General features: G+C 43.9%; 1 protein-coding gene and 1 pseudogene across 1 annotated transcript; both read left to right on the forward strand.

The window, feature by feature from the left end:
• Positions 1-10,103, forward strand: LOC104676043 (annotated as a pseudogene).
• On the forward strand, positions 4,611-27,062 carry LOC104676044 (zinc finger protein 813-like). Its single transcript, XM_030942356.1, has 3 exons — positions 4,611-4,698; positions 17,957-18,083; positions 24,223-27,062. The coding sequence occupies exons 1-3, from the start codon at positions 4,684-4,686 to the stop codon at positions 27,060-27,062; spliced, it is 2,982 nt and encodes a 993-aa protein (XP_030798216.1). The 5' UTR covers positions 4,611-4,683.
• Positions 27,063-27,851: the final 789 nt, after the last annotated feature.

Below are 27,851 nucleotides of genomic sequence, written 5' to 3' on the forward strand. Positions count from 1 at the left end.
ATGGCTGGGATCACCACAATCGACACAGTGAAGTGTGAGATCCAGGTTCTGCAGTAGCAGGCAGATGATGAAGAGGAGCGAGCTGAGCACCTCCAGCAAGGAGTTGAGGGAGAAAGGCAGGCCTGGGAACAGGCTGAGGCTGAGGTGGCCTCCTTGAACCATAGGACCCAGCTGGTTAAAGAGAAGCTGGACTGTGCTCAGGAGCGCCTGGACACTGCCCTGCAAAAGCTGGGAGAAGTGGAAAAAGCTGCTGAGGAGAGTAACAGAGGTATAAAGGTTATTGAAAACCAGGCCTTAAAAGATGAAGAAAAGATGGAACTTCAGGAAATCCAACTCAAAGAAGCTAAGCACATTGCAGAAGAGGCAGATAGAAAGTATGAAGAGGTGGTTCATAAGCTGGTGATCATTGAAGGAGACATGGAAGGCACAGAAGAACAAGCTGAGCTGGCAGAGTCACATTGCCAAGAGTTGGATGAGCAGATCAGACTGATGGACTAGAACCTGACGTGTCTGAGTGCAGCTGAAGAAAAGTACTCTCAAAAAGAAGACAAATGTGAGGAAGAGGTGAAGATTCTTACTGATAATCTCAAGGAGGCAGAGACCTGTGCTGAGTTTGCTGAGAGATCAGTAGCCAAGCTCAAAAAGACAATTGATGACTTGGAAGATAAACTGAAATGCACCAAAGAGGAACACCTCTGTACGTAAAGGATGCGGGACCAGACTCTCCTTGACCTGAATGAGATGTAGAACACGCCAGTCCCCCCCTGCTGCTGCTCCTCCCTCTGACCCTGACTCTGCCTGTGGCCAGCCTGCCTGAAGCTGACTCTTTTATTTTCTTTTTTTTTTTGAGATGGAGTCTCGCTCTGTTGCCCAGGCTGGAGTGCAGTGGCGCAATTTCGGCTCACTGCAAGCTCTGCCTCCCGGGTTCACGCCATTCTCCTGCCTCAGCCTCCTGAGTAACTGGGGCTACAGGTGCCCACCACTACACCCGGCTAATTTTTTTGTCTTTTTTAGTAGAGACGGGGTTTCACCGTGTTAGCCAGGATGGTCTCGATCTCCTGACCTCATGACCCGCCCGCCTTGGTCTCCCGAAGTGCTGGGATTACAGGCGTGAGCCACCACACCCGGTGTGAAGCTGACTGTTAACTGAGGGCTGATCTTTAACTGGAAGGCTGCTTTCTCTTTTGCCACCCTCTCCTCCCCTGCCTCTTTCACCAAACTGTCTCTGCCTCTTCCTGGAGATTCCAGCTGGGCTGGAGACTTGAGAACTTTTTTTTTTTTTTTTTTTTTTTTTTGAGACGGAGTCTCGCTCTGTCGCCCAGGCTGGAGTGCAGTGGCCGGATCTCAGCTCACTGCAAGCTCCGCCTCCCGGGTTCACGCCATTCTCCTGCCTCAGCCTCCCGAGTAGCTGGGACTACAGGCGCCCACCAGGTCGCCCAGCTAGTTTTTTGTATTTTCAGTAGAGACGGGGTTTCACCATGTTAGCCAGGATGGTCTTGATCTCCTGACGTCGTGATCCGCCCGTCTCGGCCTCCCAAAGTGCTGGGATTACAGGCTTGAGCCACCGCGCCCGGCGACTTGAGAACTTTTGAAACAGCATTTAAGGGAATGTGAGCATAATGCATAATGTCTTTAAAATGCATGTTGTGATGTAAAAATAATAATAATAATCACTTCTGAAAGATGCCTTTGTCACATACTATAATCAGCTCACATCATTTTTTTTCTGTACAAGTATATTTTCCAGTTATTTTCCTGTTGACCCCAGAATTTGTTAGATTTTCTAGAAAACAATTTCAAAATAGTTTCTATTTGAAACTAGTTGTGTCTGGTTCAGATCAAGGTCTGCATGCTTTCTAGTCTTTATTATTTGTTGGAAAACTTTGGTACCTAATACAGAAGGTTGATTGTGTCAGTGTGTACCTGGTAAAGATGTCAGTGACCTTTCACCTTAACGTCAAAATGTAGTTTAACCAGTTAGACTATTTTTCAGTTTTCTTTTCTTCTGTCATCTGTGAAAATATCGAGGTGTGAGCTATTAAGTGCATGCTTCCCTCAAGGCCCTCTAGTCCCTTCTGGACTAATGTTGAAATATGGGATGGATTGGAATGGAACTGTTGGGGTGGCCAGACCCAACACCAGGCTGTCGGGGCTACAAAGTCGAGCGGAGTCAAAGGAATGAGAAAAGACAAGTTAAGGATGCATAAGGTGGGTCTAGGGGGCCAACGCTAGTATGGAGGCTACCAAAGACCCGAGCTCTGGAAGCCCACACTATTTATTGGTGGTCAAACAAAGAAGCAGGTGGTGCGACTGTGGGGGTTGAAAGGAGGTGGTGCATCAAGCACATGATCTACAGGTCTGTCAGTTTAGCATTTATATGGAACATGTTCTGCTACTTGGGATCATGGGGAACATGTTCTTCTAGTTTAAGATACAATCATTTTCTGAGCCTGGTAGTGCTAGAAGCAAGGAACCAGCAAGTCTAGGCACATTCCAGAGGCCATGAGGGATTTTATTTCCTGAGCCCTGGATTCCATCCAAGCCATGAGGGGTTTGTGGGGGAAAGAATGAGAGATCAGACTGTGGCTGTGTCTATGTAGAAAGAAGAAGACATAAGAAACTCCATTTTGTTCTGTACTAAGAAAAATTATTCTGCCTTGAGATGCTGTTAATCTGTAACCCTAGCCCCAGCCCTGTGCTTGCAGAAACATATGCTGTGTTGACTAAAGGTTTAATGGATTTAGGACTGTGCAGGATGTGCTTTGTTAAAAATGTGTTTGCAGGCAGTATGCCTGGTAGAAATCATTGCCATTCTCCAGTCTCAAATACCCAGGGACACAATGCACTGCAGAAGGCCGCATGGACCTCTGCCCAAGAAAGCCTGGGTATTGTCCAAGGTTTCTCCCGACTGAGACAGCCTGAGATATGGCCTCATGGGAAGGGAAAGACCTTCCATGCCCGACACCCGTAAAGGGTCTTTGCTGAAGAGGATTAGTGAAAGAGGAAGGCCTCTTTGCAGTTGAGATACCCCAAAAATAAAATCAAATAAATTGTTTAAAAATGCAAAGGAATGGAAGAAACAGAGGTGTAGACTCAGACAGAGACAATCTTTGGGGCCTTTCTCTGTATTAGGATATCACAGCTAAATCTAAACCAGGTCATGTCAGTCCCTGTCAGGGAACCCTCCACCAGCTTCCCGTGTTCCCCAGGACAAAAGCCCAACTCCTCACTGTGGCTCCACAGCCCTATGACCAGGGCCCCTGCCAGTGTCCAGCCTCCTGCTGGGAGCTTGCCCTCATCTCCTGATTCCCTCTGCCGCAGTCACATTTGCTTTTCTGTTTTCCCAGATATCAAAACCCTTCCTGTCTCAGGTCATTGTCTCTGCTCTTACCCTATGTCCCTAAATGATCATGGCACTGTCCCTTTTCTCCTCCTTCAGGTCTAGGCTCAGAGCTGTCTCCCACGCCCTCCCACCACTATGTGAAGTTCCCTCTGCCCTTCATTTTCTATCACGTTACTTACGTTTTATTATCTCTGCATCAATCACATCAGAAATGCTTGCTTTTTTTTTTTTTGCTTTTTTTTTTTTTTAGATAGTCTCTATTATCCAGGCTGTGAGTGCAGTCTCATGATCTTGGCTCACTGCAACCTCCGTTTCCTGGGTTCAAGTGATTCTTGTGCCTCAGCAACCCAAGTAGCTGAGATTATAAGTGTGTGCCAGCACACCCAGCTAATTATTGTATTTGTATTTTATTTTATTTTTGAGTCTCACACTGTCACTCAGGCTGAAGTGCAGTGGCATGATCTTAGCTCAGTGCAACTGCCACCTCCTGGGTTCAAGCAATTCTCTTACCTCTGCCTCTTGAGTAGCTGGGATTACAGACACCCACGAAACCCAGTTACTTTTTAAATTCAGACACCCACGAAACTCAGTTACTTTTTAAATTTTTCATAGAGAAGGAGTTTCACCATGTTGACCAGGCTGGTCTCAAACTTCTGACCTCGAGTAATCCACCCTTCTCAGCCTTCCAGACTGCCAGTACTACAGACATGAGCCACTGTACCTGGCTCAGTTTTTCTGTTTTTAGTAGAGACAGGGTATCACCATGTTGGCCAGGCTGGTCTCAAACTCCTGAGCCAAAGAGATCCTCACACCTCAGCCTTCTAAGTAGCTGGGACCACAGACACACAGACGTGCACAACCATGCCTGGCTACGTTTTTGCATTTTTGGTAGAAATGGGGTTTCACCATGTTGCCCAGGCTGGTCTCAAACTCCTGAGCTCAAGAGATCTACGTGCCTCGGCCTCCTAGAGTGGTGGGATGACAGGCATGAGCCACTGCACCCAGCCTCTGCATGGGGTTTGGTCAGGGCTGGCTCTGTGCCCTGAAGGGGAGCTCGTTCCAGCCCAGGTTCCCACTGCTGCAGCATGTATGTGGGCTCTTCCAGGAGAGAAGTGGGAGTTTTCCTGTTGGAGTTTATTGTCCCTGGTGGAGTGGGCAGTAGAGGGGAACATATTTCCCAGGGTGAGGTCTCCTTTTTATGTTTCATTGTGTTACAGGGAGGGGGTGTGTAGATTTGAGCAATAAACAACATATTTCTAACTTTCAGGATTGACTTCTAAAGAATCCTCATATGTAAGGAAGAAACCCAGAAGAGGAAGAGGAAAGCAGAGGAGTCAGGGATGGCTCTTTCTCAGGTGAGATGACATTTTCAGTGGATTTTTCTGTCTCCTTCCTATCAGAAATGCTGGGACCACCTCTGGATGCACTGTCAGCTCTCTGTAGACCAGGATTAGAGCAACTGTCAATGGAAGTCTATCGGGAACCTGGCACCCGATATTTCAACGTGGGTTCTTTTCTATTTTCCTTAAGTGTTGGCCGGTCTGAGAAATAGAGGGAAAGAGTACAAAGAGAAATTTGAAAGCTGTGTGTCTGGGGGAGACATGACGTGTCGGCAGGTTCTGTGATGCCCCCCAAGCTGCAAAACCAAGTTTTTATTAGTGATTTTCAAAAGGGAGGGAGTGTATGAGTAGGATGTGGGTCACAGAGATCACATGCTTCACAAGGTAATAAAATGTTACAAGGCAACTGAGGCAGAGCAAGATCACAGGACCAGGTTGAAATTAAAATTGCTGTTGAAGTTTCAGGCACGCATTGTCATCGATAACATCTTATCAGGAGACAGGGTTTGAGAGCAGACAACCAGTTTCACTAAAAATTTACTAGGCGGGAATTTCCTCGTCCTAATAGGCCTGGGAGCACTACAGGAGACCGGGGCTTATTTCATCCCCTATGTGCAACCGTAAAAGACAGACATTCCTGCAGCGGCCATTTTAGAGGTCTACCCCTAGGAACGCATTCTCTTTCTCAGAGCTGTTCCTTGCTGAGAAAAAGAATTCAGTAATATTGGCCGGGCGCGGTGGCTCAAGCCTGTAATCCCAGCACTTTGGGAGGCCGAGACGGGCGGATCACGAGGTCAGGAGATCGAGACCATCCTGGCTAACACTGTGAAACCTCGTCTCTACTAAAAAATACAAAAAACTAGCCAGGCGAGGTGGCGGGCGCCTGTAGTCCCAGCTACGGGAGGCTGAGGCAGGAGAATGGCGTAAACCCGGGAGGCGGAGCTTGCAGTGAGCTGAGATCTGGCCACTGCACTCCAGCCCCGGCGACGGAGCGAGACTCCGTCTCAAAAAAAAAAAAAAAAAAAAAAAAAGAATTCAGTAATATTTCTCCTATTTGCTTTCGAAGGAAGAGAAATATGGATTTGTTCTGCCCGGCTCTCAGGCAGTCAGACCTAATCGTTATCTCCCTTGCTCCCTGAACATCGCTGTTATCCTGTTTTCTTTTCAAGGTGCCCAGATTTCATATTGTTTAAACACACAGGTTTTACGAACAATTTGTGTAGTTAACACAATCATCACAGGGTCCTAAGGTGACATACATCCTCAGCTTATGAAGGTGATGGGATTAAGAGATTAAAGACAGGCATAGGAAATCTCAAGGGTATTGATTGGAGAAGTCCATCAATAAATGTCCATGAAATCTTCACAGTTTATGTTCAGAGATTGCAGTAAAGACAGGCGTAAGAAATTATAAAAGCATTAATTTGGGGAACTAATAAATGTTCACTAAATCTTCACAATTTATGTTCTTCTGCCATGGCTTCAGCCAGTCCCTCCGTTCAGGGTCCCTGACTTCCCGCAACAGAAGTCATGTATTAGTATGCACACAGTCTGTGGTAAATTCTAGAAAAGGTGACCAATATAAAGAAATGTTTCTGCCTGATTTTTTACTACGTTTTTAAGTAATTCAGTGAGTTACTGTGTTTCTGACTCCAAAAATCTTGCTAACTAGAATGGAAAGTTATTACACAGACATGAACGATAGAAGATGTTTTATTCCATCATTATTTTAAGAATATGAAATCAACCTCAATAATAGGAGATTCATTAAGCCATTTTTAGCACATTAAGCTCATGGAGACTGCGGTGTTACTGGGGAGAGACTTGTGAAACAGGTGTTTTCATTAAAAATGATTTTAATTATTATTATAATAATATTATTTTACTTTAAATATACAAAGTCTTGCTCTGTCACCCAGGCTGAAGTGCAGTGACATGATCTTGGCTCATGGCAACCTCCACCTTCTGGGTTGAAGGATTCTCCTGCCTCAGCCTCCCGAGTAGCTGGGATTAAAGGCACGTGTCACCATGCCCAGCTAATTTTGTTGTATTTTTATTAGTGATGGGTATCACCATGTTGGCCAGGCTGGTCTCAAACTACTGACCTCAGGTGATCTGCCCGCCTCAGCCTCCTGGAGGGCTGGGTTTACAGGTGCAAGCCACTGTGCCCAGCCCCAATGATTATTATTAAATGTATATTTTTCTATTTAAACATCACATGATGAATATATTTGTTTTGTGGTAACACTCCAAGCAAAGCTGCAGCTTAGACTCTTGGCCATAAGGCATCTCCTTTCCTGGTCACATCCTCCACCCTCCTTCCAACCTCACTGGGGAGCTAGTTGTCAGAGCAAGTCTCATACACGTGTATTTCAGCATCATTATGAGACTTTAGAGAAAAGTCTGCAGTAAATTGAAAAACAAATAACTTTTTTACAAAATTAGCTGGGCGTGGTGGCACATGCCTGTAATCCCAGCTACTCAGGAAGCTGAGGCAGGAGAATCACTGGAACTCTTGGGGCCCGTGCCGGGGGTGGTGGAGAATGAACAGACACAAGAGACAAAGACAAACAGAGAACATGGCGGCCGCGCCTAGAGCCTCCGCCTCACTTTATTTATACTCCATAAATCCCACGTCGGCAAAAATAACACAATGCAAAACAAACTTTCTGCACCCAGATGTAACCTTCTGCTTAGTTCCTTGTCTCTAAGCTCTTTCTTATTTTGTCTGCCTTCTTGGCGCCTACTAGAGTTCATTAAAAGTTCAACTAGAGATACTGTCCTTGACTACTGGAGTTCATTGAAAGTGCAACTAGCTAGAGATACTGTCCTTGAGCCTTATCTATTCTTAGCATATTATTTTCAATGGCCCCTGCATTTCCCCCTTTTTGTTTTGCCTCAATCCTAGAAAGGTAGCCCATACTTGTTCCTGTGTTTTCCTTTGTTTTTGGATGCGACGGAGGGAGCATCGGATCACCATGAAAAGTAAACCCAATCCGAGCGCCCAAAGCAAGATACTTCCAGAGATGGTAGAAATCCATGTTTTCATCTGGGTCCATGGGTTAAGAGCAGCAAAACTTTGACCCAGCTCCTGCAAGGTAGCGGCCCCGGACAATACATGGAATTGTTGTCGAAATGCTTCAGAAATGTTTTGAGTGAGTTCTTGGATGTCCAAACTAATATTTTTATGGCCTATTAATAATCTTCGTATTTCGGTCCAATTTTGAGAAACATTAAAAGGCACAGGTGTTAGGCAAAATTGAGTGGAGTTCCAATCACATTGTAATGTTATTTGAGTACTGAGGACAGTGAGCTGATCTCCAAGCCACGTTAAGGCTTGCTCCACGTTGTCCAAACTTTCAGCGAGTTGAGAGTCAATGTTCTGTTGTTGAAGCCACAACCGGTGAGATTGCTCGTGTCATTGCTGTATAAATTCAGCATTTTGTATGCTTTGAGGTAGAGCGAGTCCTGCCACAGCTGCAGTGGAGGCAATGGCAACAAAGCTCATCACCAAGGCAATTATAAGTCCAAGGGCACGACGGGTCTGCTGAAGGGAAGTCCAAATACGAGTCTCAAGAGGTGATGCCCCCCACGGTCGCGTAAGGTTGACAGGTAGCCAAATTTCCTCACGAGCCCTGAGGATATAAATATCCCCCGTAAAACTGCGCCACCAGGAATAATTGAGGCAAGACAAAAATGTACACATATCTTTATAATTAACAATCCCCGTATCATTATCCCATGTTAAATTCCCTGCTAACAATAGGTAAGGCTTTCAGACACAAGCAATAATATATCGGGAGACATTCCGATGTAATTGAATATGAAAGGGGTTATTCGGGTTAGAAAGATTAAGGGACATATTCCCCACAAAAGTACTAATAGCATCACCTGCAGCTAATAACTTCCAAAGATGACTTTGTACTTGTAAAGAGTATCTAAGATGAGGCATAGGTGGCGACAAGCCTCCTTCACGCCATACCAAAGTTTCATTACCGTCAGCAGCAATACTTTTATTTACTCGGTGCCATTTCAAAGGTATGTGACTAAATTTTGTTTGAAAATCACCGTGCACACTCCAATCAATTACTTGCAGCCCATTATATTCTAATAAAATCCGGAGCTTAGTTCCCCAACAATGTTGCCACTCCAATACCTCGATATTAGGGGAAACCTCTGGAATAGGACAAAAAGGTAAGGAACTAGGAATAGTCTCATTAATATATACAGTATGATTATAATGAAAACTTCTAGTTACAGTAATAACAGTATTGGCAGCCACATGGCTATGATTATAGTGAACAGCCCAAGCTTCATGTGATTTCTGGAGACAATGAGGACTATTTCCCATGCAAATCGGAAGTCCTTCCACTCCAAATTGGTATGTGCTGTTTATTATTCCCGTTTCCCGTTCTATGTTGTCCTTGTCCATATAGGGGGACGGCATCCAAGTAGTGTCATTGGTGAAAACCTTAACTTCCGCCTCCCCCCAGGCAACTCCCTGATACAAGGGTGGAAAGGGAATATAAGTCCAATATTCATACAAAGCCTCACTAAGGGAAATAAGTCCCCCGCTGAGGCACATCCAACAAAGGAAGAGGTGCATGCTGAGTCCAGTTTTCTTTTCAACAGGGTTTCAATCGCCTTGTAGGAAACCACTCAGGTCTGCTCCCTGTAAGGACAAGAGCATAGCCCCGTCCCTGTTTTAGAACTTGCCCCTGTGCATACTTACCTTCTTCATTAGGATACCAAACCTTTAAATTGTCGGCGGGGACTATCGCTGAGGGAGATGAGGAAAGATGAGTTACGGCAGCAGAGTCCTGCAATTGTCTCCATTGATTCAAAAATTTTAAGGTAAACAAAACCTTTAAAATCTGATTTCTGGGGGACTCATTTCCCCCTTTTTTGTTTTAGCAGTTGAGTTTTTAAGGTTAAATTTGCGCGCTCAATGATGGCTTGACTTTGACTGTTGTCCGGGATATCGGTGAGATATTGAATATTGTATTGCTGTAAGAAACTTGTAACTTACGAGAAACATAGGCAGGGGCATTATCAGTTTTAAGTATTAGAGGAATGCCCATGATGGCAAAACAAGCTAAGAGATGAGTAATAACAGAATCAGCTTTTTCAGATGGCAAAGGAGTTGCCCATTGAAAATGAGAGAAAGTATCAATGGTATGATGAACATACTTTAATCATCTAAAAGAAGGGACGTGTGTGACGTCCATTTGCCAAATCTGATTAACTTGAGTACCTTGCGGATCAACCACAGGATGGAAAGATGGAATGCTCAAAGGAGCACAAGAAGGACAAGCTCGAATAAGAGAACGAGCTTGTTTACGAGTTAAATGAAATCGTCGTTGAAGGCCAGAACTATTAGTGTGATGTACAGCATGTTCTTGTTTTGCAGCCTGTAGGTGGCCGATTAAAAGCGAATCAATCTGAGCATTACCATGAACTAATGGTCTAGGAAGTTGAGAATGAGAACGAAGATGAGTGATGAATAAAGGAGCTCGACGTTGGCTCAAAGTAGAAGACAACAAAGAAAAGAGTTTTTGAAGAGAAGAAGTAGCACAAAGAGGTAGAGTGGCTTGAGAAATATAAGAAGTAACATACACGGCGTATTGAGAATCACTAACAATGTTACAACTGGTGGAAGGGAAATTAAGTAAGACCATGAGAATAGCAAACAGTTCTCTCTGTTGTACCGAGGGATAAGGATAAACTGTAACTTGAGATTGATGAACACTCCAATATCTAGCTTTACCATTGTTATTAGCATCAGTAAAAAAGGCAGGGCCTTGAACAGGAAATATATTGGTGAGAAAGGCAACACAGAATGCTGTCTAAAAAATGAAAAGATCGGAGACTTAGGATATTGAGTAGAAAATTGTCCGACAAATGAGGCACAAGCAACTTGCCAAGAATCAGAAGTGGCAAGAAGATAAGTAATCTGACTATGAGTGAATTGAGAGATAATGAAGGAAGAATCTCTTCCCCAGAATTGTCGACAGCGATGCCGTCCTTCGATGATCAATTCAGCTAAACGATCGATATAAGTAGTCAAGCGTTTAGATGTTTTGTTGGATAAAAAAATCCATTCTAACGGCCGATTTGTTTGATGAATCATACCTGTAGGAGAATGTAAAGTGTGAAATAAACACAAGGAAAGGGGAACGTCGGGAAGGATATAATGTAGATGGGCCTTTTGAAGTTGTTCTTCTACAAGCTGGAGTTCCTGTAAAGCCAAAGAAATTAAATGACGTGAGTTGTCCAAGTGACTGTCTCCTTCTAGAATAGAAAAAAGATGTTGTAACTGATATGTTGGTATTTCTAAAACAGGACGCATCCAATTAATATCTCTTAAAAGCTTTTGAAAGTCATTTAATGTTTTTAAATGATCGCGTCGAATTTGAATCTTTTGGGATCGAATATTTTGTGCTCCCAAGGTATAACCTAAATATTGAAAAGGAAAATCTATTTGAATTTTTTCTGGGGCAATATTAAGTGAGTATAAAGAGAGCTGCGTTTGTAAGGATGTAAAAGCATCTTGCTGCTCTTTTTTGGTGGGTGGGGCAAGAAGAATCTCATCCATATAATGATATAAAAGAATAGAAGGATGACATTTTCGAACAGGATTCAGAGCTCGATGGACAAATTCTTGACACAAGGTAGGGCTGTTTAACATTCCTTGAGGTAAAACCTTCTACTGATAGCGAGAAAGTGGCTGAGAATTATGAAAAACAGGGACAGAGAAGGCAAAACGTTCACAATCTTTTTGATCCAAAGGAATAGAAAAAAACAATCTTTTAAATCAATAACCATAAGTAACCAATCTTGAGGAATCATAGAAGGGTTAGGAAGGCCAGGTTGTAAGGATCCCATGGGTTGAATACATGCATTAATAGCACGAAGATTTGTCAATAGTCTCCATTTACCTTTTTTTTTTATCACAAAGACAGGGGAATTCCATGAAGAAGTATTAGGCTCTATATGACCTAAGGATAATTGTTCCTGAACTAAGTTTTCCAAGGCCTTAAGCTTTTCACGTGTTAAAGGCCACTGTTCAATCCATATAGGAACGTTAGTTTTGCACGTCAAAGGAAGGGCTTGAGGCTGCTGAACAGTGGCTATATGTTTAAAGATTTTTCAAGGGGATTGTAGCCCATGCGTAACATTATATTCTTGGCAGAATTAGAGACATGAGGAATAGAAACAAAAGCTCCAAATTGTTGCAATAAATCTCGCCCCCATAAATTTAGGGCAATAGGAACAATATAAAACTGAACTTGGGCCACTTGACCATCCAGCCCTCGGCAATTTAAGGATTGAGAACTTTGATACACCTCAGAGGCGGAACCTAATCCTGTAAGAGAAACAGCAACAGGCTGTTTAGGCCACTGCAAAGGCCATTGATCAGAGGCAATAATGGAAACGTCAGCTCCAGTGTTGACCAAGCCCTGAAAAGTTTGTCCCTCTACTTCGAGGGGAAACAAGGGTTTTTGTTGAGTTACTAAAGTTTCCCAAAAAATATGTTTACCCGTGCTTCCAAAACCTCCGGTTCTTTCTTGTCCCCATGAAGGAAGCTGAAAATAGGGTAATAAAAGAAGTTGTGGCCGGGCGCGGTGGCTCAAGCCTGTAATCCCAGCACTTTGGGAGGCCGAGACGGGCGGATCACGAGGTCAGGAGATCGAGACCATCCTGGCTAACACGGTGAAACCCCGTCTCTACTAAAAGATACAAAAAACTAGCCAGGCGACGTGGCGGGCGCCTGTAGTCCCAGCTACTCGGGAGGCTGAGGCAGGAGAGTGGCGTGAACCCGGGAGGCGGAGCTTGCAGAGAGCTGAGATCCGGCCACAGTACTCCAGCCCGGCCACAGTACTCCAGCCCGGGCGACAGAGCGAGACTCCGCCTCAAAAAAAAACAAAACAAAACAAGAAGTTGTGCAATTCGCTGCCCCTCTTTCAGGGATATGGGTTTATGAGCCTGAGCCATAATTTGAATTTCCCCTTTATAATCAGAATCTATAACACCCAAATGAACTTGTAAACCCTGTAAAATGCTACTACTGCGTCCTATAAGCAATCCAACAGTATGTGGAGGTAATGGCCCAAAAACACCTGTAGGCAATTTAACAACTCCCATTTCTGGGGTGAGTTCAACAGCCTGTAAAATCGCCACATCAGCAGCGGCGCTACCGGAAGTAGCAGAGAAAAGCTGAGCTACTGAAAATTGGGGGTTAACATTGGCTGACTGGCCTGCTGATGCTGGACCCCTGAGCTGACTGGAAATTGCAATTTAAGAGGGCTTGTAGTGTTGTTGGGGCCCCAAGCTGAAGGGCCCCTCTGCAAGTTTCCCGATCCGGAGGTGAGAGAATGACCGTTTTTGTCCACTTTAGAGTGACATTCATTAGTCCAGTGTCGCCCTTTGTCGCAACGACTACAGGGCTCAGTAGGAAGCTTTTTAAATTTTACTTTGGAGGAGTCACTCCTATTAGATAACTTACGGCACTCCTTTTTAAAATGACCGGTCTTTCCACATTGGAAACAAACTCCCTTTTTTCCCATGAATGCCTTAGATAAAGCTCCAGCAAACAACTGAGCGTTGTAGGCAGCCCCTCCCACTCCTGCACAGGCTCTAATAAAATCTTCTATTTGTAAGTTTCCAGCAGCCTTTAGAGGATGCAACAACCTCTGACATTCCTGATTAGCATTCTCAAAAGCTAGTGTGGTTACCAGGATTTGGCCTGCAGCCCCACTACCCACAGTCTTTATTACAGCATCTTGGAGCCGAGCCACAAAGTCAGGATAAGGTTTGTTTGCGCCCTGCAAAATCTTAACAAAAGACAAGGCAGTTTTTCCTGATGGTTCTACTTTACACCAAGCCTTTAAAAAAAGTGCTTTAACTTGTGATAATGCCACGTCCTCAAGTCCAGATTGAGCTGCTACGGTAGCAAACTGACCAGTGCCTGTTAATTGCTCCTCTGTAGGTCCTGGAGGATTTCTAGCAGCATTGCGGCGGGCCTGCTCTTTGGCATCTTCCAGCCGCCAACTGCATAGCTGAAGCCACTGAGAGCAGTCCAAAACAGCCTTCCCCAAGGTCTCCCAATCAAGGGGCAAAAACAAATTCTCAGAGGAGAAAGAATCTAGAAGCCCCATGACAAAAGGAGATTGAGGGCCATAATTAGCAACAGCTGCCTTCATTTCTTTAAGAAATTTAAATTGAAGAACATTATACTGCACATTTATACCCCCTTGAGGAAATTGGTCATTAGGACCAAAAGGTTGCCTAATAATGGGGAACAATTGTAGAGGATCCTCATCCTCTTGAGAATCCAATACCGTAATTACAGCTTTGGCAGTAGAAGCGGGAACAGCAAACACCGTGCCTGAAGGAGGCAGCATTTCAACCGGCGGTGGTGGTGGTGGAAAACTGTCCTCCTCCTCTGCCTTAGGTACTGATGGGGGTGGATGAACCACGGGAAAAGTAAAAACAGGAGTGGGTGGAGGAGAAGGTTGAGGGGGAGATAACTGTAATTGTAAAATTTGTTGTAACAATTGAACAACCGGCTGAAGCTCCTTTTGAATTTCTGATTCTTTTTCATGAGACACATTATCACACAAAGGATCTTCTCCTCCAGTTACAGGATTATCTAAAGGAGGGGAAATGGCTATCGGAGACTTCAAAGACTCCTCATCCCCACCTTCCCCCTTTTCAGAGTCTGTCTCTAAGAGCTCCAAAGCTTAGGTAATAGAAGCACAAAGGGCCCATAAAGGTGCCGACATTACATCACCGCGCTGGTGTGCTTGACGAAAGGTCTTAACAACCTGTTGCCGCTCTCGTTTATTTAATTGTACTGCAGTTTGATATTGAAACCAAGAGCAACGTTGTTCCACATGAGCAAACAATTTCCGCAAAGTTCTCTCTTTTGCATCAACCCCAATCGAAAGTAAAAGCCCTTGTAATAATCTTAAATATTCTGAGGCCAAGGAACTGGAATTCCCCATAATGAAAGCTTAAGAAGGTTCCCCTTAACAATCCCCGGGTTTTACCCGCTCCTAGGGGGTTCCCCTTCTTGTTCCCCACTACTCACCCTGTGCATCCTGCTCGCTGCGCCACTTCTTGGGGCCCGTGCTGGGCTTGGTGGAGAATGAACAGACACAAGAGACAAAGACAAACAGAGAACGTGGCGGCCGCCCCTAGAGCTTCCGCCTCACTTTATTTATACTCCATAAATCCCACGTCGGCAAAAATAACACAATGCAAAACAAACTTTCTGCACCCAGATGTAACCTTCTGCTTAGTTCCTTGTCTCTAAGCTCTTTCTTATTTGTCTGCCTTCTTGGTGCCTACTAGAGTTCATTAAAAGTTCAACTAGAGATACTGTCCTTGACTACTGGAGTTCATTGAAAGTGCAACCAGCTAGAGATACTGTCCTTGAGCCTTATCTATTCTTAGCATATTCTTTTCTTTTTTTTTTTTTGAGACGGAGTCTCGCTCTGTCGCCCAGGCTGGAGTGCAGTGGCCGGATCTCAGCTCACTGCAAGCTCCGCCTCCCGGGTTCACGCCATTCTCCTGCCTCAGCCTCCCGAGTAGCTGGGACTACAGGCGCCCGCCACCTCGCCCGGCTAGTTTTTTTGTATTTTTTAGTAGAGACGGGGTTTCACCGTGTTAGCTAGGTTGGTCTCGATCTCCTGACCTCATGATCCACCCGTCTCGGCCTCCCAAAGTGCTGGGATTACAGGCTTGAGCCACCACGCCCGGCCAGCATATTATTTTCAATGGCCCCTGCAGGAACCTTGGAGGCGGACGTTGTCATGAGCTGAGATTGTGCCACTGCACTCCAACCTAGGCACAGAGCAAGACTCCGTCTCAAAAAAAAAAAAAAAATGATATTTATGTTTTCACTTTAGGTTTGGGGCTACATGTGAAGGTTTGTTACACAGGTAAACTAGTGTCATCGGGATTTGTTGTACAGATTATTTCATCACTCTGATGTTAAGCCCTATACTCAATAGCTATTTTTTATTTATTTACTTTTTTGAGACTGGGTTTTGCTCTTGTTGCCCAGGCTGGAGTATAATGGCATGATCTCAGCTCACTGCAACCTCCTCCTCCTGGGTTCGAGTGATTCCTCTGCCTCAGCCTCCTGAGTAGCTGAAATTACAGGGGCCTGCTATCATGCCTGGCTAATTTTTGTATTTTTAGTAGAGACAGGGTTTCACCATGTTGGGCCAGGCTGATCTTGAACTCCTGACTCGTGATCCACCTGCCTTGGCCTCCCAAAGTGGTGGGATTACAGGCGTGAGCCACCTTGTCCGGCCCCCAATAGTTATTTTTTCTGCTCCTCTCCTTCCACCCTCCACCCTCAAGTAGACCCCAGGGTCTGTTTTCTTCTTGATGTTCCAGTAAATATTTTACTTTGATATTTGATGCTGCTAGTTGTGAAAATTTACAAGTTCTCACGTTAGTAAATGTGGCTAGGTAGCTGTTTGCCATCTGTATTGGAAATTAGCTGAATGACAACATGTGGGTCCTTTGCAATTTTTCCCTGTATAAAGAGTGCCATAGTGGCTGCCTCTGTGCCACCTGCGTTACTACAGATATCTGAAGATTCCTCCAGCTCAGGCAGTTGAAAGGGTGATTGCTTCCTCTAAGATGGGCATTTCCTGTTTTCTTAGATCTGACAAGATTTTCCCTGCCCCCAACTGCCAATGTATCCTTTTCCAGCAAGATGGGATTCTTCTTCAGTTCAACATAACTTGCTACTTTTTATATTTTTAAAGCCTGTATATATATACACACACCCACACACACAATACACACACACACACATACACATATGCGTACATATACACACACACAAATGTATATATTTTGAACAACTTCCATTTTGAAAATCTGGGGAAAATGACAACCCTTTGTATTAACGTGTAGTTTTTTGTGAGTCTGTGTAGGTTTCATTATTTTGTTGACATATATATGTATAATGGATTTTCATACTTTGAGTAATCTAGTTTTCATGTATTTTATTTTATTTTGAGACTCGGTCTCACTGTGTTGCCCAGGCTGGAGCACAGTGGCATGATCTCAGCTCACTAAGCTTCACCCTCAGGGTCAAGCCATCCTCCTACCTCAGGCTCCCAAGTAGCAGGAACCACAGGTGGCTGCCACCATGCTTGGCTAATTTATTATTATTATTATTATTATTATTATTATTATTATTATTATTATCATCATTTTTTTTTTGAGACGGAGTCTCACTCTGTCGCCGGGGCTGGAGAGCAGTGGCCGGATCTCAGCTCACTGCAAGCTCTGCCTCCCGGGTACACGCCATTCTCCTGCCTCAGCCTCCGAGTAGCTGGGACTACAGGCGCCGCCACCTCGCCCGGCTAGTTTTTCGTATTTTTTAGTAGAGACGGGGTTTCACAGTGTTAGCCAGGATGGTCTTGATCTCCTGACCTCGTGATCCGCCCGTCTCGGCCTCCCAAAGTGCTGGGATTACAGGCTTGAGCCACCGCGCCCGGCCTAATTTTTTTTTTTTTTTGAGATGGAGTCTCCGTTGTCCAGGCTGGAGTGCAGTTGCATGATTGCAAATCATTGCAACCTCTGGCTCATGGGATCAAGCAATTCTCCTGCATCAGCCTCCCGGGTGACTGGGATTAACAGGCATGTGCCACCGTGCCCAGCCAGATTTTAGTTTCTGATGTTTCACTGTGGACGTTGTCATCACTGAAGACATCACTCATACTCTGCCTCATCTAGATACTGAATGTCACTTGGTGAGTCAATAAAAGTTTCTGGGCCAGGCATGGTGGATCACGCCTCTAATTCCAGCACTTTGAGAAGCTGAGTCAGAGAGATAACAAGGTCGGGAGTTTGAGACCAACCTAGCCAATATGGTGAAAGCCCATTTCTGCTAAAAATACAAAAATTAACTGGTCGTGGTGGTGCATGCCTGTAATTTCAACTAATCAGGAGGCTAAGGCAGGAGAATCGCTTGATCCTGGGAGGTGGAGGTTGCAGTGAGCAGAAACTACACCATTGCACTCCAGCCTGGGCAAGAGAGTGAGATGCCATCTCAAAAAAAAAAAAAAAAAAGTTTAGTAAAACACAACTGGGAAGACAAAATGTGGCGAGAAATCCCTCACTCAGATTTGCTAGAACATTCACTGCATTTAAATCCACACTTTCCCCTCTCTCCTCTTCTCATTTTCTGTAGAGATAAGAACTCCTCCCATAGCCATTTCCTTAAAATGTGTTTTCATTTCAGGTTTTACTGACCTTCAGGGATGTGGCCATAGAATTCTCTCAGGAGGAGTGGAAATGCCTGGACCCTGCTCAGAGGACTCTGTACAGAGATGTGATGCTGGAGAATTATAGGAACCTGGTTTCCCTGGGTGAGGATAACTTCCCTCCTGGGGATGTGCCCTTTGCATATCTTTGTATTTTCTTTCTTTTTTTTTTTTTTTTTTTTTTTGAGATGGAGTCTTGGTCTGTTGCCCAGGTTAGAGTGCCGTGGCACGATCTTGGCTCACTGCAAGCTCTGCCTTTCGGGTTCACGTGGTTCTCCTGCCTCAGCCTCCCAAGTAGCTGGGACTAAAGGTGCCCACCAACATACCCGGCTAATCTTTTGTATTATTTTTTAGTAGAGACAGGGTTTCACCATGTTAACCAGGATGGTCTCGAATTTGAATTCCTGACATCGGTGTTGACACACCTTGGCCTCCCAAAGTGCTGGGATTACAGGTGTGAGCCACCGTGTCTGGCCCATATTTTCTCTTTTTCTTAGATACACTGTCTCTCTCTGTCACCCAGTGTAGAGTACGATGGTGTGATCATGGCTCACTGCAATCTTGAATTCCTTGGCTCAAATGATTGTCCCACCTCAGCCTCCCCAAGTAGCTGGTACAGGTGCATGCCACCATGTCAGGCAACTTTTTTAGTTTGTTTTTTCTCCAGACAGCGTCCTGCTGTGTTGTTGAAATTCATCCTGATCTCCTGGGCTCAAGAGATCCTCAGTCTCCCGAGTAGCTGGGATTACAGGCGCCAACCCCCATACCTAATCATTGGCTTTTATTTTTGAAATGTTTGCATATGTGCAGATGGGCCTGGTGGCTGACGCCTGTAATCCCAGCACTTTGGGAAGCCAAACTGGGTGGATTACAATGTCAGGAGATCAAGACCAGCCTGGGCAACATGGTGAAACTCTGTCTCTTCTAAAAACACAAAAATCAAGTGGATGTGGTGGCACGTGCCTATAATCACAGCTACTTGAGAGGCTGAGGCAACAAAATCACATGAACCAGGGAGTCAGAGGTTGCAGTGAGCCAAGATCACCACTGCATTCCAGCCGGGCAACATAGCGAGACTCCGTATCAAAAAAAAAAAAATTGCATATATGTGTCCTTAAGGCTGAGTCTATGAGTCTCTTGTAGACAACATGTAGTTGGTTCCTGTTGATTCAGCCAGTCTTTGCCTTCCGAATACAGAGTTAAATACTTACAGTTCAAGTATTACTGATGGCGAAGACCTTTCGTTTGTGAATTTGTTACATATTGTCTGTATTTCTTGTAGTTGTTTTTGTTCTTCATTCTCATTTCCTAATTTTTGGGTTTAATTCCATTTTTGTGTAGACATGCTTTGACTCCCTTCCTATTTACTTTTTTTCTTTCTTTGTTTATGCTGGACTCTCTGTTGCCAAGGCTACAGTGCACTGGTACAATCTTGGCTCACCACAGCGAGCTCCGCCTCTCAGGCTCAAATGATTCTTGTGCCCCAGTGGCTCATGCCTCTAATCCCAGCACTGTGGGAGGCCGAGGCAGGCAAATCCCCTGAAGTCAGGAGATCAAAACCAGCCTGGCTAACATGGTGAAACTCTGTCTCTACTAAAAATACAAAAATTAGCTGGACACCATGGTGGGCACATGTAATCCTGCTGCTCAAAAGTCTAACCCAGGAGAGTTGCTTGAACCCAAGAGGTGGAAGTTTCAGTGAGCCAACATTGCGCCACTGCACTGCAGCCTGGGTGACAGCACGAGACTCTGTCTCAAAAAAAAAAAAAAAGAAAAAAAATCATAACCTGCAAAAGCTACTCTTTATCCACTAGAACTCTTTATTTATGTCAGAATTATTTCTGTGTATGTTGCATTTTCATTAAGATGTATGTACAGTGTTTTTTCACGCTTTTTTCTTCTAAATAACAGAAAAAAAGTTGATTTATGGAGAAAAGGTACACTTATACCAGTTTCTGTATCTGTCCTTTTATTTGCCTATTCATGTATTTATTTATATTTATTTATTTGTTGATGAGATGAAGTTTTGTTCTTGTCGCCCGTGCTGGAGTGCAATGGCACAATCTTGGGACACTCCAACCTCCAACTTGTGGGTTCAAGCAATTCTCCTGCCTCAGTGTCCCAAGTAGCTGGGATTACAGGCATGTGCCACCACGCCTGGCTAATTTTGTATTTTTTTTTTTTTTTTTTTGAGACGGAGTCTAGCTCTGTCGCCCAGGCTGGAGTGCAGTGGCGCGATCTCGGCTCACTGCAAGCTCCGCCTCCCGGGTTTACGCCATTCTCCTGCCTCAGCCTCCCAAGTAGCTGGGACTACAGGCGCCCGCCATCTCGCCTGTATTTTTTAGTAGAGACGGGGTTTCACCGTGTAGACCAGGATGGTCTCGATCTCCTGACCTCGTGATCCACCCGTCTTGGCCTCCCAAAGTGCTGGGATTACAGGCTTGAGCCACCGCGCCCAGCAATTTTGTATTTTAATAGACACAGGGTTTCTCCTTTTTGGTCATGCTGGTCTCGAACCCCTGTCCTCAAGTGATCCCTCAACCTTGGTCTCCTAAACTGCTGGGATTACCAGTGTGAACCACCGCACCCAGGCTGTGTGTCATTTTATTTACTTTTACTGGAGAACATTGTGTATATTTGTGGGTTGGAGTTACTCTTTAGAGTTTTTTCATTTCTTTTTTTATTTTTTCTTAAGACAGAGTCTTGGTCTGTCACCCAGGCTGCAGTGTGGTGGTGCGATCTTGGCTAACTGCAACATCTGCCTCCCAGGTTCAAGTGATTCTTCTCCTTCAGTCTCCCAAGTAGCTGGGACTACAGGCACGTGCCACCACACCTGGCTAAGTTTTTCTTTTTTTTTTTTTTTTGGTAGAAACAGGGATTCACCCTCTTAGCCAGGATGGTCTTGATCTCCATACCTTGTGATCCTCCTGCCTCAGCCTCCCATAGAGCTGGGATGACAGGCATGAACCACCATGCCTGGCCGGCCTCAAAATTTTTAAAACACGTTATTGCTATAGATGGCTTCAAGTATTGCAAGATTTATAGAACAGGCTCTAAACTTCCTTTGTTTAATCAGATATGTCAGCCTTTGGTGATGTTGATGATGAGATGCTCCTGTTCCTGACTTAATCATTTCACTGACAGAAATAGCTTAGACTGGCCAGCAGAGTTGGCTTATGCCTCTAATCTCAGCAGTTTGGGATGCCAAGGTGGGTGGATCACTTGAAGTCAGGAGTTTGAGACCAGTCTGGCCAACATGGTGAAACCTCAAATCTACTAAATACAAGAAATTGGCTGGGCGTGGTGGCTCAAGCCTGTAATTCCAGCACTTTGGGAGACCGAGAGGGGAAGATCACCTGAGTTCAGGAGTTCAAGGCCAGCCTGGCCAACGTGGTGAAACCCCATCTCTACTAAAAATACAAAAATTAGCTGGGCGTGGTGGCTCATGGCTGTTATCCCAAGTACTTGAGAGGCTGAGACAGGAGAATCACTTGAACCCGGGAGGTGGAGGTTGTAGTGAGCCAAGATTGCCCCACTACACTCCAGTCCAGGCGACAAAGTAAGTCTCTGTGCTAAGGCAAGAGAATCTCTTGAGGCAAGTGAATTGTGCCACTACACTCCATCCTGGGTGATAGAGTGTGACTCGGTCCCAAAAACAAACAGCAAAAGAGATAGCTTAAACTGGGAGGCTTCAGACATAGAAAATTATTTCTCATGAATTTGGAAAGGGGGAAATCCAAGAGCAAGGTGCCAGTCAAATTGTTCCTGGTGAGAACCTTCTTCATGATTTAGCCCAGCCATCTTCCTGCCGTGTCCTGACATGGGGGAAAGATGAACAGGAAATGGGCTCCTTAATATCTCTTTTTATGAAAGCACAAGACCTGTTCACCAGTATTCAACACCCATGACCAAATTCTCTCAAAGGCCCCATCTGCAGAACATCCTATTGAAGAATAAGCACTCTGAACACGGCTTTTTGACAATAGGACCATTCAGACCAGGGAGCCTGCATCATATTTTTGATGTTTTTGTTGTGCAATTTGATTTATACAATGTTTTCTCTGATCTCAGTTTAAAAATTTTCCCAGTATACATTCTATGATTTATATTTTGTGCATAGTGAAGTAGATAATTAAGGCCAACAATGCATACATATATAGAATTGCTGTATTGCCTGGCTGTTTTATAAATGTAGTTGTGACATCATAATTGCACCCTCTGACAGTGTTAGTCATTTATTTATTTATTTATTTATTTATTTATTTATTTATTTATTTATTTATGTATTTTGAGATGAAGTCTCACCCTCTCACCCAGGCTGGACTGCAGTGGTGCAATCTCAGCTCACTACAACCTCCACCTCCTGGGTTCAAATGATTCTCCTGCCTCAGCCTTCCAAGTAGCTGAGATTACAGGCACCTCCCACCATACCCAGCAAATTTTTTTGTATTTTCAGTAGAGTTGGGATTTCACCATGTTGGCCAGGCTACTCTTGAACTCCTGACCTCATAATCCTCCCGCCTCAGCCTCTCAAAGTGCTGGGATTATAGACCTGAGCCACCGTGCCCGGCCATTGGTCAATTCTTATTCCTTATAATGTTGTGTACTTTTTGACCTCATAAATCAGAAGGTAATGATCTTAACATATATTTCCATTCTTATATTGTGTGCTGGTGGAAAGTAGAAGTTTGGCGTTTTTTTAAACAGTGAATTGTTTAGAATTTTGCAGATTGTATAAATGTACTTATTATTTGCTTGCTGGTTTTATGGGTTACAATATTTTACTAATTAATTTCTATGTTTGTACATAAGGCTTTTCGGTATGTAGTACGCAGTATAACTGACACAGTCCACTAGTTAATGTCACAAAGTGCCACCGGTTGCTGTGGCTCACACATGCCATCTCAGGACTTTGGGAGGCTAAGGCAGGTGGATCACTTGAGGTGAAAAGTTTGAGACCAACCTGGCCAAATGTTGAAACCCTATCTCTACTAAAAATACAAAAATTAGCGAAGCATGGTGGTGTGTGCCTATAATCCGAAGTACATAGGAGGCTGAGGCAGGAGAATGGCTTGAACCCAAAAGGTGGAGGTTGCAGTGAGCCAAAATTGGGCCATTGAATTCCAACTGGTTGTGACAGAGTGAAACTTCATCTCAAAAATATAAAAATAAAGAATTTTTTTAAAAATGTCATAACGTGGGCCGGGCGCGGTGGCTCAAGCCTCTAATCCCAGCACTTTGGGAGGTCAAGACGGGTGGATCACGAGGTCAGTAGTTCGAGACTATCCTGGCTAACACGGTGAAACCCCGTCTCTACTAAAAAATACAAAAAGCTAGCTGGGTGAGGTGGTGGGCGCCTGTAGTCCCAGCTACTTGGGAGGCTGAGGCAGGAGAATGGCGTAAACCCGGGAGGCGGAGCTTGCAGTGAGCTGAGATCCTGCCACTGTACTCTAGCCCGGGCGACAGAGCGAGACTCCATTTGAAAAAAAAAAAAGTCATAACGTGCCTTTTCTGCAAGGACGTAGGTAATTTCATGACAGTTATTCAGAAAAACATTGTATTAACTTTTGTTTTGTTTTGTTTTTTAAGATGGAGTCTCGCTTTGTCACCCAGGCTGAAGTGCAGTGGTGCAATCTCGGCTCACTGCTTCCTCTGCCTCTAGTGTTAAATAATTCTTGTGCCTCAGCCTCCCGAGTAGGTGGGACTGCAGATGTGGGCCACCACACCTGGCTAAATTTTGTAATCTTTTCTTATCTTCTCAGTGCTATGATTGTTTGACAATACAGAATTTCCATTGATTTTGGTTATCCTCACGTGAGCTTGTTGTGAATTATTTACCAATATAGTATATCATGTGGTCCTTTAGCATTTATTTGTATACAGTAAATATGCTGTAAATATGAATAATATATACTTTTCATTGATGTGACAGTGATATGTTTTTTACAAACTGTGCGGCATTTTAGGGTCACAATGGAAAAATATTCCTTACTTTAGGATACACGTTTGTGCCCTGTCATTGTTTTGTCACGATATTGGAAATTGGCTTCCATAAAAGTAATTTGAAGCACATGTAACCGCCCTTTATTTGTTAAAGAATCTTATGCTTTTCTGTTCCTAAGCTTTGAGAGTCATGTTTGGAAAGTTTAAAATAAGTATTGTTTTTTTGTATCATATTTACACATTTCAGCATTATTTACCATCTGTACTTAATTTGAAACAATTTGGTGTTTATACTTTGTAGATATCTCTTCCAAATGCACAATGAAGGAGGTCTTGTCAACAGCGCAAGGCAATACAGAAGTGTTCCACACAGGGACATTGCAAAGACATGAAAGTCATCACTTTGGAGATTTTTGTTTCCAGGATATTCATAAACATATTCATGATGTTGACTTTCAGTGGCAAGAAGATGAAAGAAATGACCATGAAGCACCCATGACAAAAATAAAAAAGTTGACATGTAGTACAGACCGATATGATCAAAGTCATGCTGGAAACAAACCTATTAAAGATCAGTTTGGATTAAACTTTCATTCGCATCTGCCTGAACTGCACATATTTCACACTGAAGAGAAAATTGATAATCAAGTTGAAAAGTCTATCAACGATGCTTCCTTGGTTTCAACAGCCCAAATAATTTCTTGTAGCCCCAAAACCCATATTTCTAATAACTATGGGAATAATTTCCTGAATTCTTCATTACTCACACAAAAACAGGAAGTACAAGTGAGAGAAAGATCTTTCCAATGCAATGAGAGTGCCAAAGCCTATAATTATAGCTCACTCTTAAAACATCAGATAATCCATTTAGGAAAGAAACAATATAAATGTGATGTATGTGGCAAGGTCTTTAATCGGAAGCGAGACCTTGAATGCCATCATAGAAGTCACACTGGTGAGAAACCTTACAAATGTGAAGAATGTGACAAAACTTTCCGTTTCAAATCAAGCCTTGAAAAACATAGGAGAATTCATGCTGGAGACAAACTGTACAAGTGTAATGAGTGTGGCAAGACCTTTAGTCCGAAGTCATACCTTATGTGCCATCGTAGACTTCATACTGGAGAGCAACCTTACAAATGTGAAGAATGTGACACAGCTTACAGTTTCACATCAAACCTTGGAATACATCAGAAACTTCATACTGAAGAGAATCCTTACAAGTATAATGAGTGTGGCAAGACCTTCAGCCAGACGTCATCCCTTACATGCCATTGTAGACTTCATACTGGAGAGAAACCTTACAAATGTGAAGAATGTGACAAAGCTTTCCATTTGAAATTAGCCTTTGAAGGACATAGGAGAATTCATACTGGAGGGAAACCATACAAGTGTGATGAGTGTGGCAAGACCTTTACTCAGAAGAAATCCCTTACATGCCATCGTAGACTTCATACTGGAGAGACACCTTACAAGTGTAATGAGTGTGGCAAGACCTTTCGTCATAAGTCATCCCTTACATGCCATCGTAGACTTCATACTGGAGAGACACCTTACAAGTGTAATGAGTGTGGCAAGACCTTTACTCAGAAGTCGTCCCTTATATGCCATTGTAGACTTCATACTGGAGGGAAACCATACAAGTGTAATGAGTGTGGCAAGACCTTTACTCGGAAGAAATCCCTTACATGCCATCGTAGACTTCATACTGGAGAGACACCTTACAAGTGTAATGAGTGTGGCAAGACCTTTACTCAGAAGTCATCCCTTATATGCCATCATAGACTTCATACGGGAGAGAAACCTTACAAGTGTAATGAGTGTGGAAAGACCTTTAGTAATAAGTCATACCTTACATGCCATCGTAGACTTCATACGGGAGAGAAACCTTACAAGTGTAATGAGTGTGGCAAGACCTTTAGTAATAAGTCACACCTTACATACCATCGTAGACTTCATACGGGAGAGAAACCTTACAAGTGTAATGAGTGTGGCAAGACCTTTAGTAGTAAGTCATACCTCACATACCATTGTAGACTTCACACTGGAGAGAAACCTTACAAATGCGAAGAATGTGACAGAGCTTTCCATTTCAAATCAAGCCATGAAAGACATAGGAGAATTCATGCTGGAGACAAACCGTACAAGTGTAATGAGTGTGGCAAGACCTTTAGTCAGAAGTCATGCCTTACATACCATTGTAGACTTCATACTGGAGAGAAACCTTACAAATGCGAAGAATGTGACAAAGCTTTCCGTTTGAAATTAGACCTTGAAGGACATAGGAGAGTTCATACTGGAGGGAAACCATACAAGTGTAATGAGTGTGGCAAGACCTTTACTCGGAAGTCATCCCTTACGTGCCATTGTAGACTTCATACTGGAGGGAAACCATACAAGTGTAATGAGTGTGGCAAGACCTTTACTCGGAAGTCATCCCTCACATGCCATCGTAGACTTCATACGGGAGAGAAACCTTACAAGTGTAATGAGTGTGGCAAGACCTTCAGTCAGAAGTCATGCCTTACATACCATTGTAGACTTCATACTGGAGAGAAACCTTACAGATGTGAAGAATGTGACAAAGCTTACAGTTTCAAATCAAACCTTGGAATACATCAGAAAATTCACACTGAAGAGAATCCTTACAAGTGTAATGAGTACAGCAAGATCTTCAGCTGGATGTCATCCCTTACATGCCATCATAGACTTGCTACTGGAGAGAAACCTTACAAATGTGGAGAATGTGACAAAGCTTTCCATTTGAAATTAGACCTTGAAGGACATAGGAGAATTCATACTGGAGAGAAACCATACAAGTGTAATGAGTGTGGTAAGACCTTTACTCGGAAGTCATCCCTTACATGCCATCGTAGACTTCATACTGGAGAGAAACCTTACAAGTGTAATGAGTGTGGCAAGACCTTTCGTCATAAGTCATCCCTTACATGCCATCGTAGACTTCATACGGGAGAGAAACCTTACAAGTGTAATGAGTGTGGCAAGACCTTTAGTCACAAGTCACCCCTTACATGCCATCGTAGACTTCATACTGGAGAGAAACCTTACAAGTGTAATGAGTGTGGCAAGACCTTTAGTCAGAAGTCATACCTGGCCGGGCGCGGTGGCTCAAGCCTGTAATCCCAGCACTTTGGGTGGCCGAGACGGGTGGATCACAAGGTCAGGAGATCGAGACCATCCTGGCTAACACGGTGAAACCCCATCTCTACTAAAAAATACAAAAAAAAAAAACTAGCCAGGCGAGGTGGCGGGTGCCTGTAGTCCCAGCTACTTGGGAGGCTGAGACAGGAGAATGGCGTGAACCCGGGAGGCGGAGCTTGCAGTGAGCTGAGATCCGGCCACTACACTCCAGCCTGGGCGACAGAGTGAGATTCCAACTCAAAAAAAAAAAAAAGGAAGTCATACCTTACATGCCATCATAGACTTCGTAGTGGAGAGAAACCTTACAAGTGTAATGAATGTGGTAAGGTTTTTAATCACCGAGGACACCTTGCACGTCATCATAGAATTCATACTGGAGTGAAACCTTTGGAATACAAACCATGTGTCAAAGTTTACCGTCGCAAATCAAGCCTGGAATGACAGGAGAATTCATACTGGAGAGAAAGCTTACAAATATGAAGAATGTCAGAAAGTTTTCAGTCGCACATCAAACCTGGAAAGACACAGGAGATATTCATACTGGAGAGAAACCATCAAAATGTAAGAGTTTGTGACAAGGCTTTCAGGCATGATTTGCACCTGGCACAGTATCCTAGAATTAACACTGGAGATAAACCTTACAAGTGTAATGAGTGAGACAGTCTTTAGTGGGCAGTCAACACTTGTTTACCATCAGGCAATCCATGGTGTTGGGAAACTTTACTAATGCTATGATTGTCACAAAGTTTTCAGTAACCCTACAGACAT

The sequence above is a fragment of the Rhinopithecus roxellana genome, chromosome 12 (genome assembly GCF_007565055.1).
Source record: "Rhinopithecus roxellana isolate Shanxi Qingling chromosome 12, ASM756505v1, whole genome shotgun sequence".
In the NCBI taxonomy this organism is placed as follows: Eukaryota; Metazoa; Chordata; class Mammalia; order Primates; family Cercopithecidae; genus Rhinopithecus; species Rhinopithecus roxellana.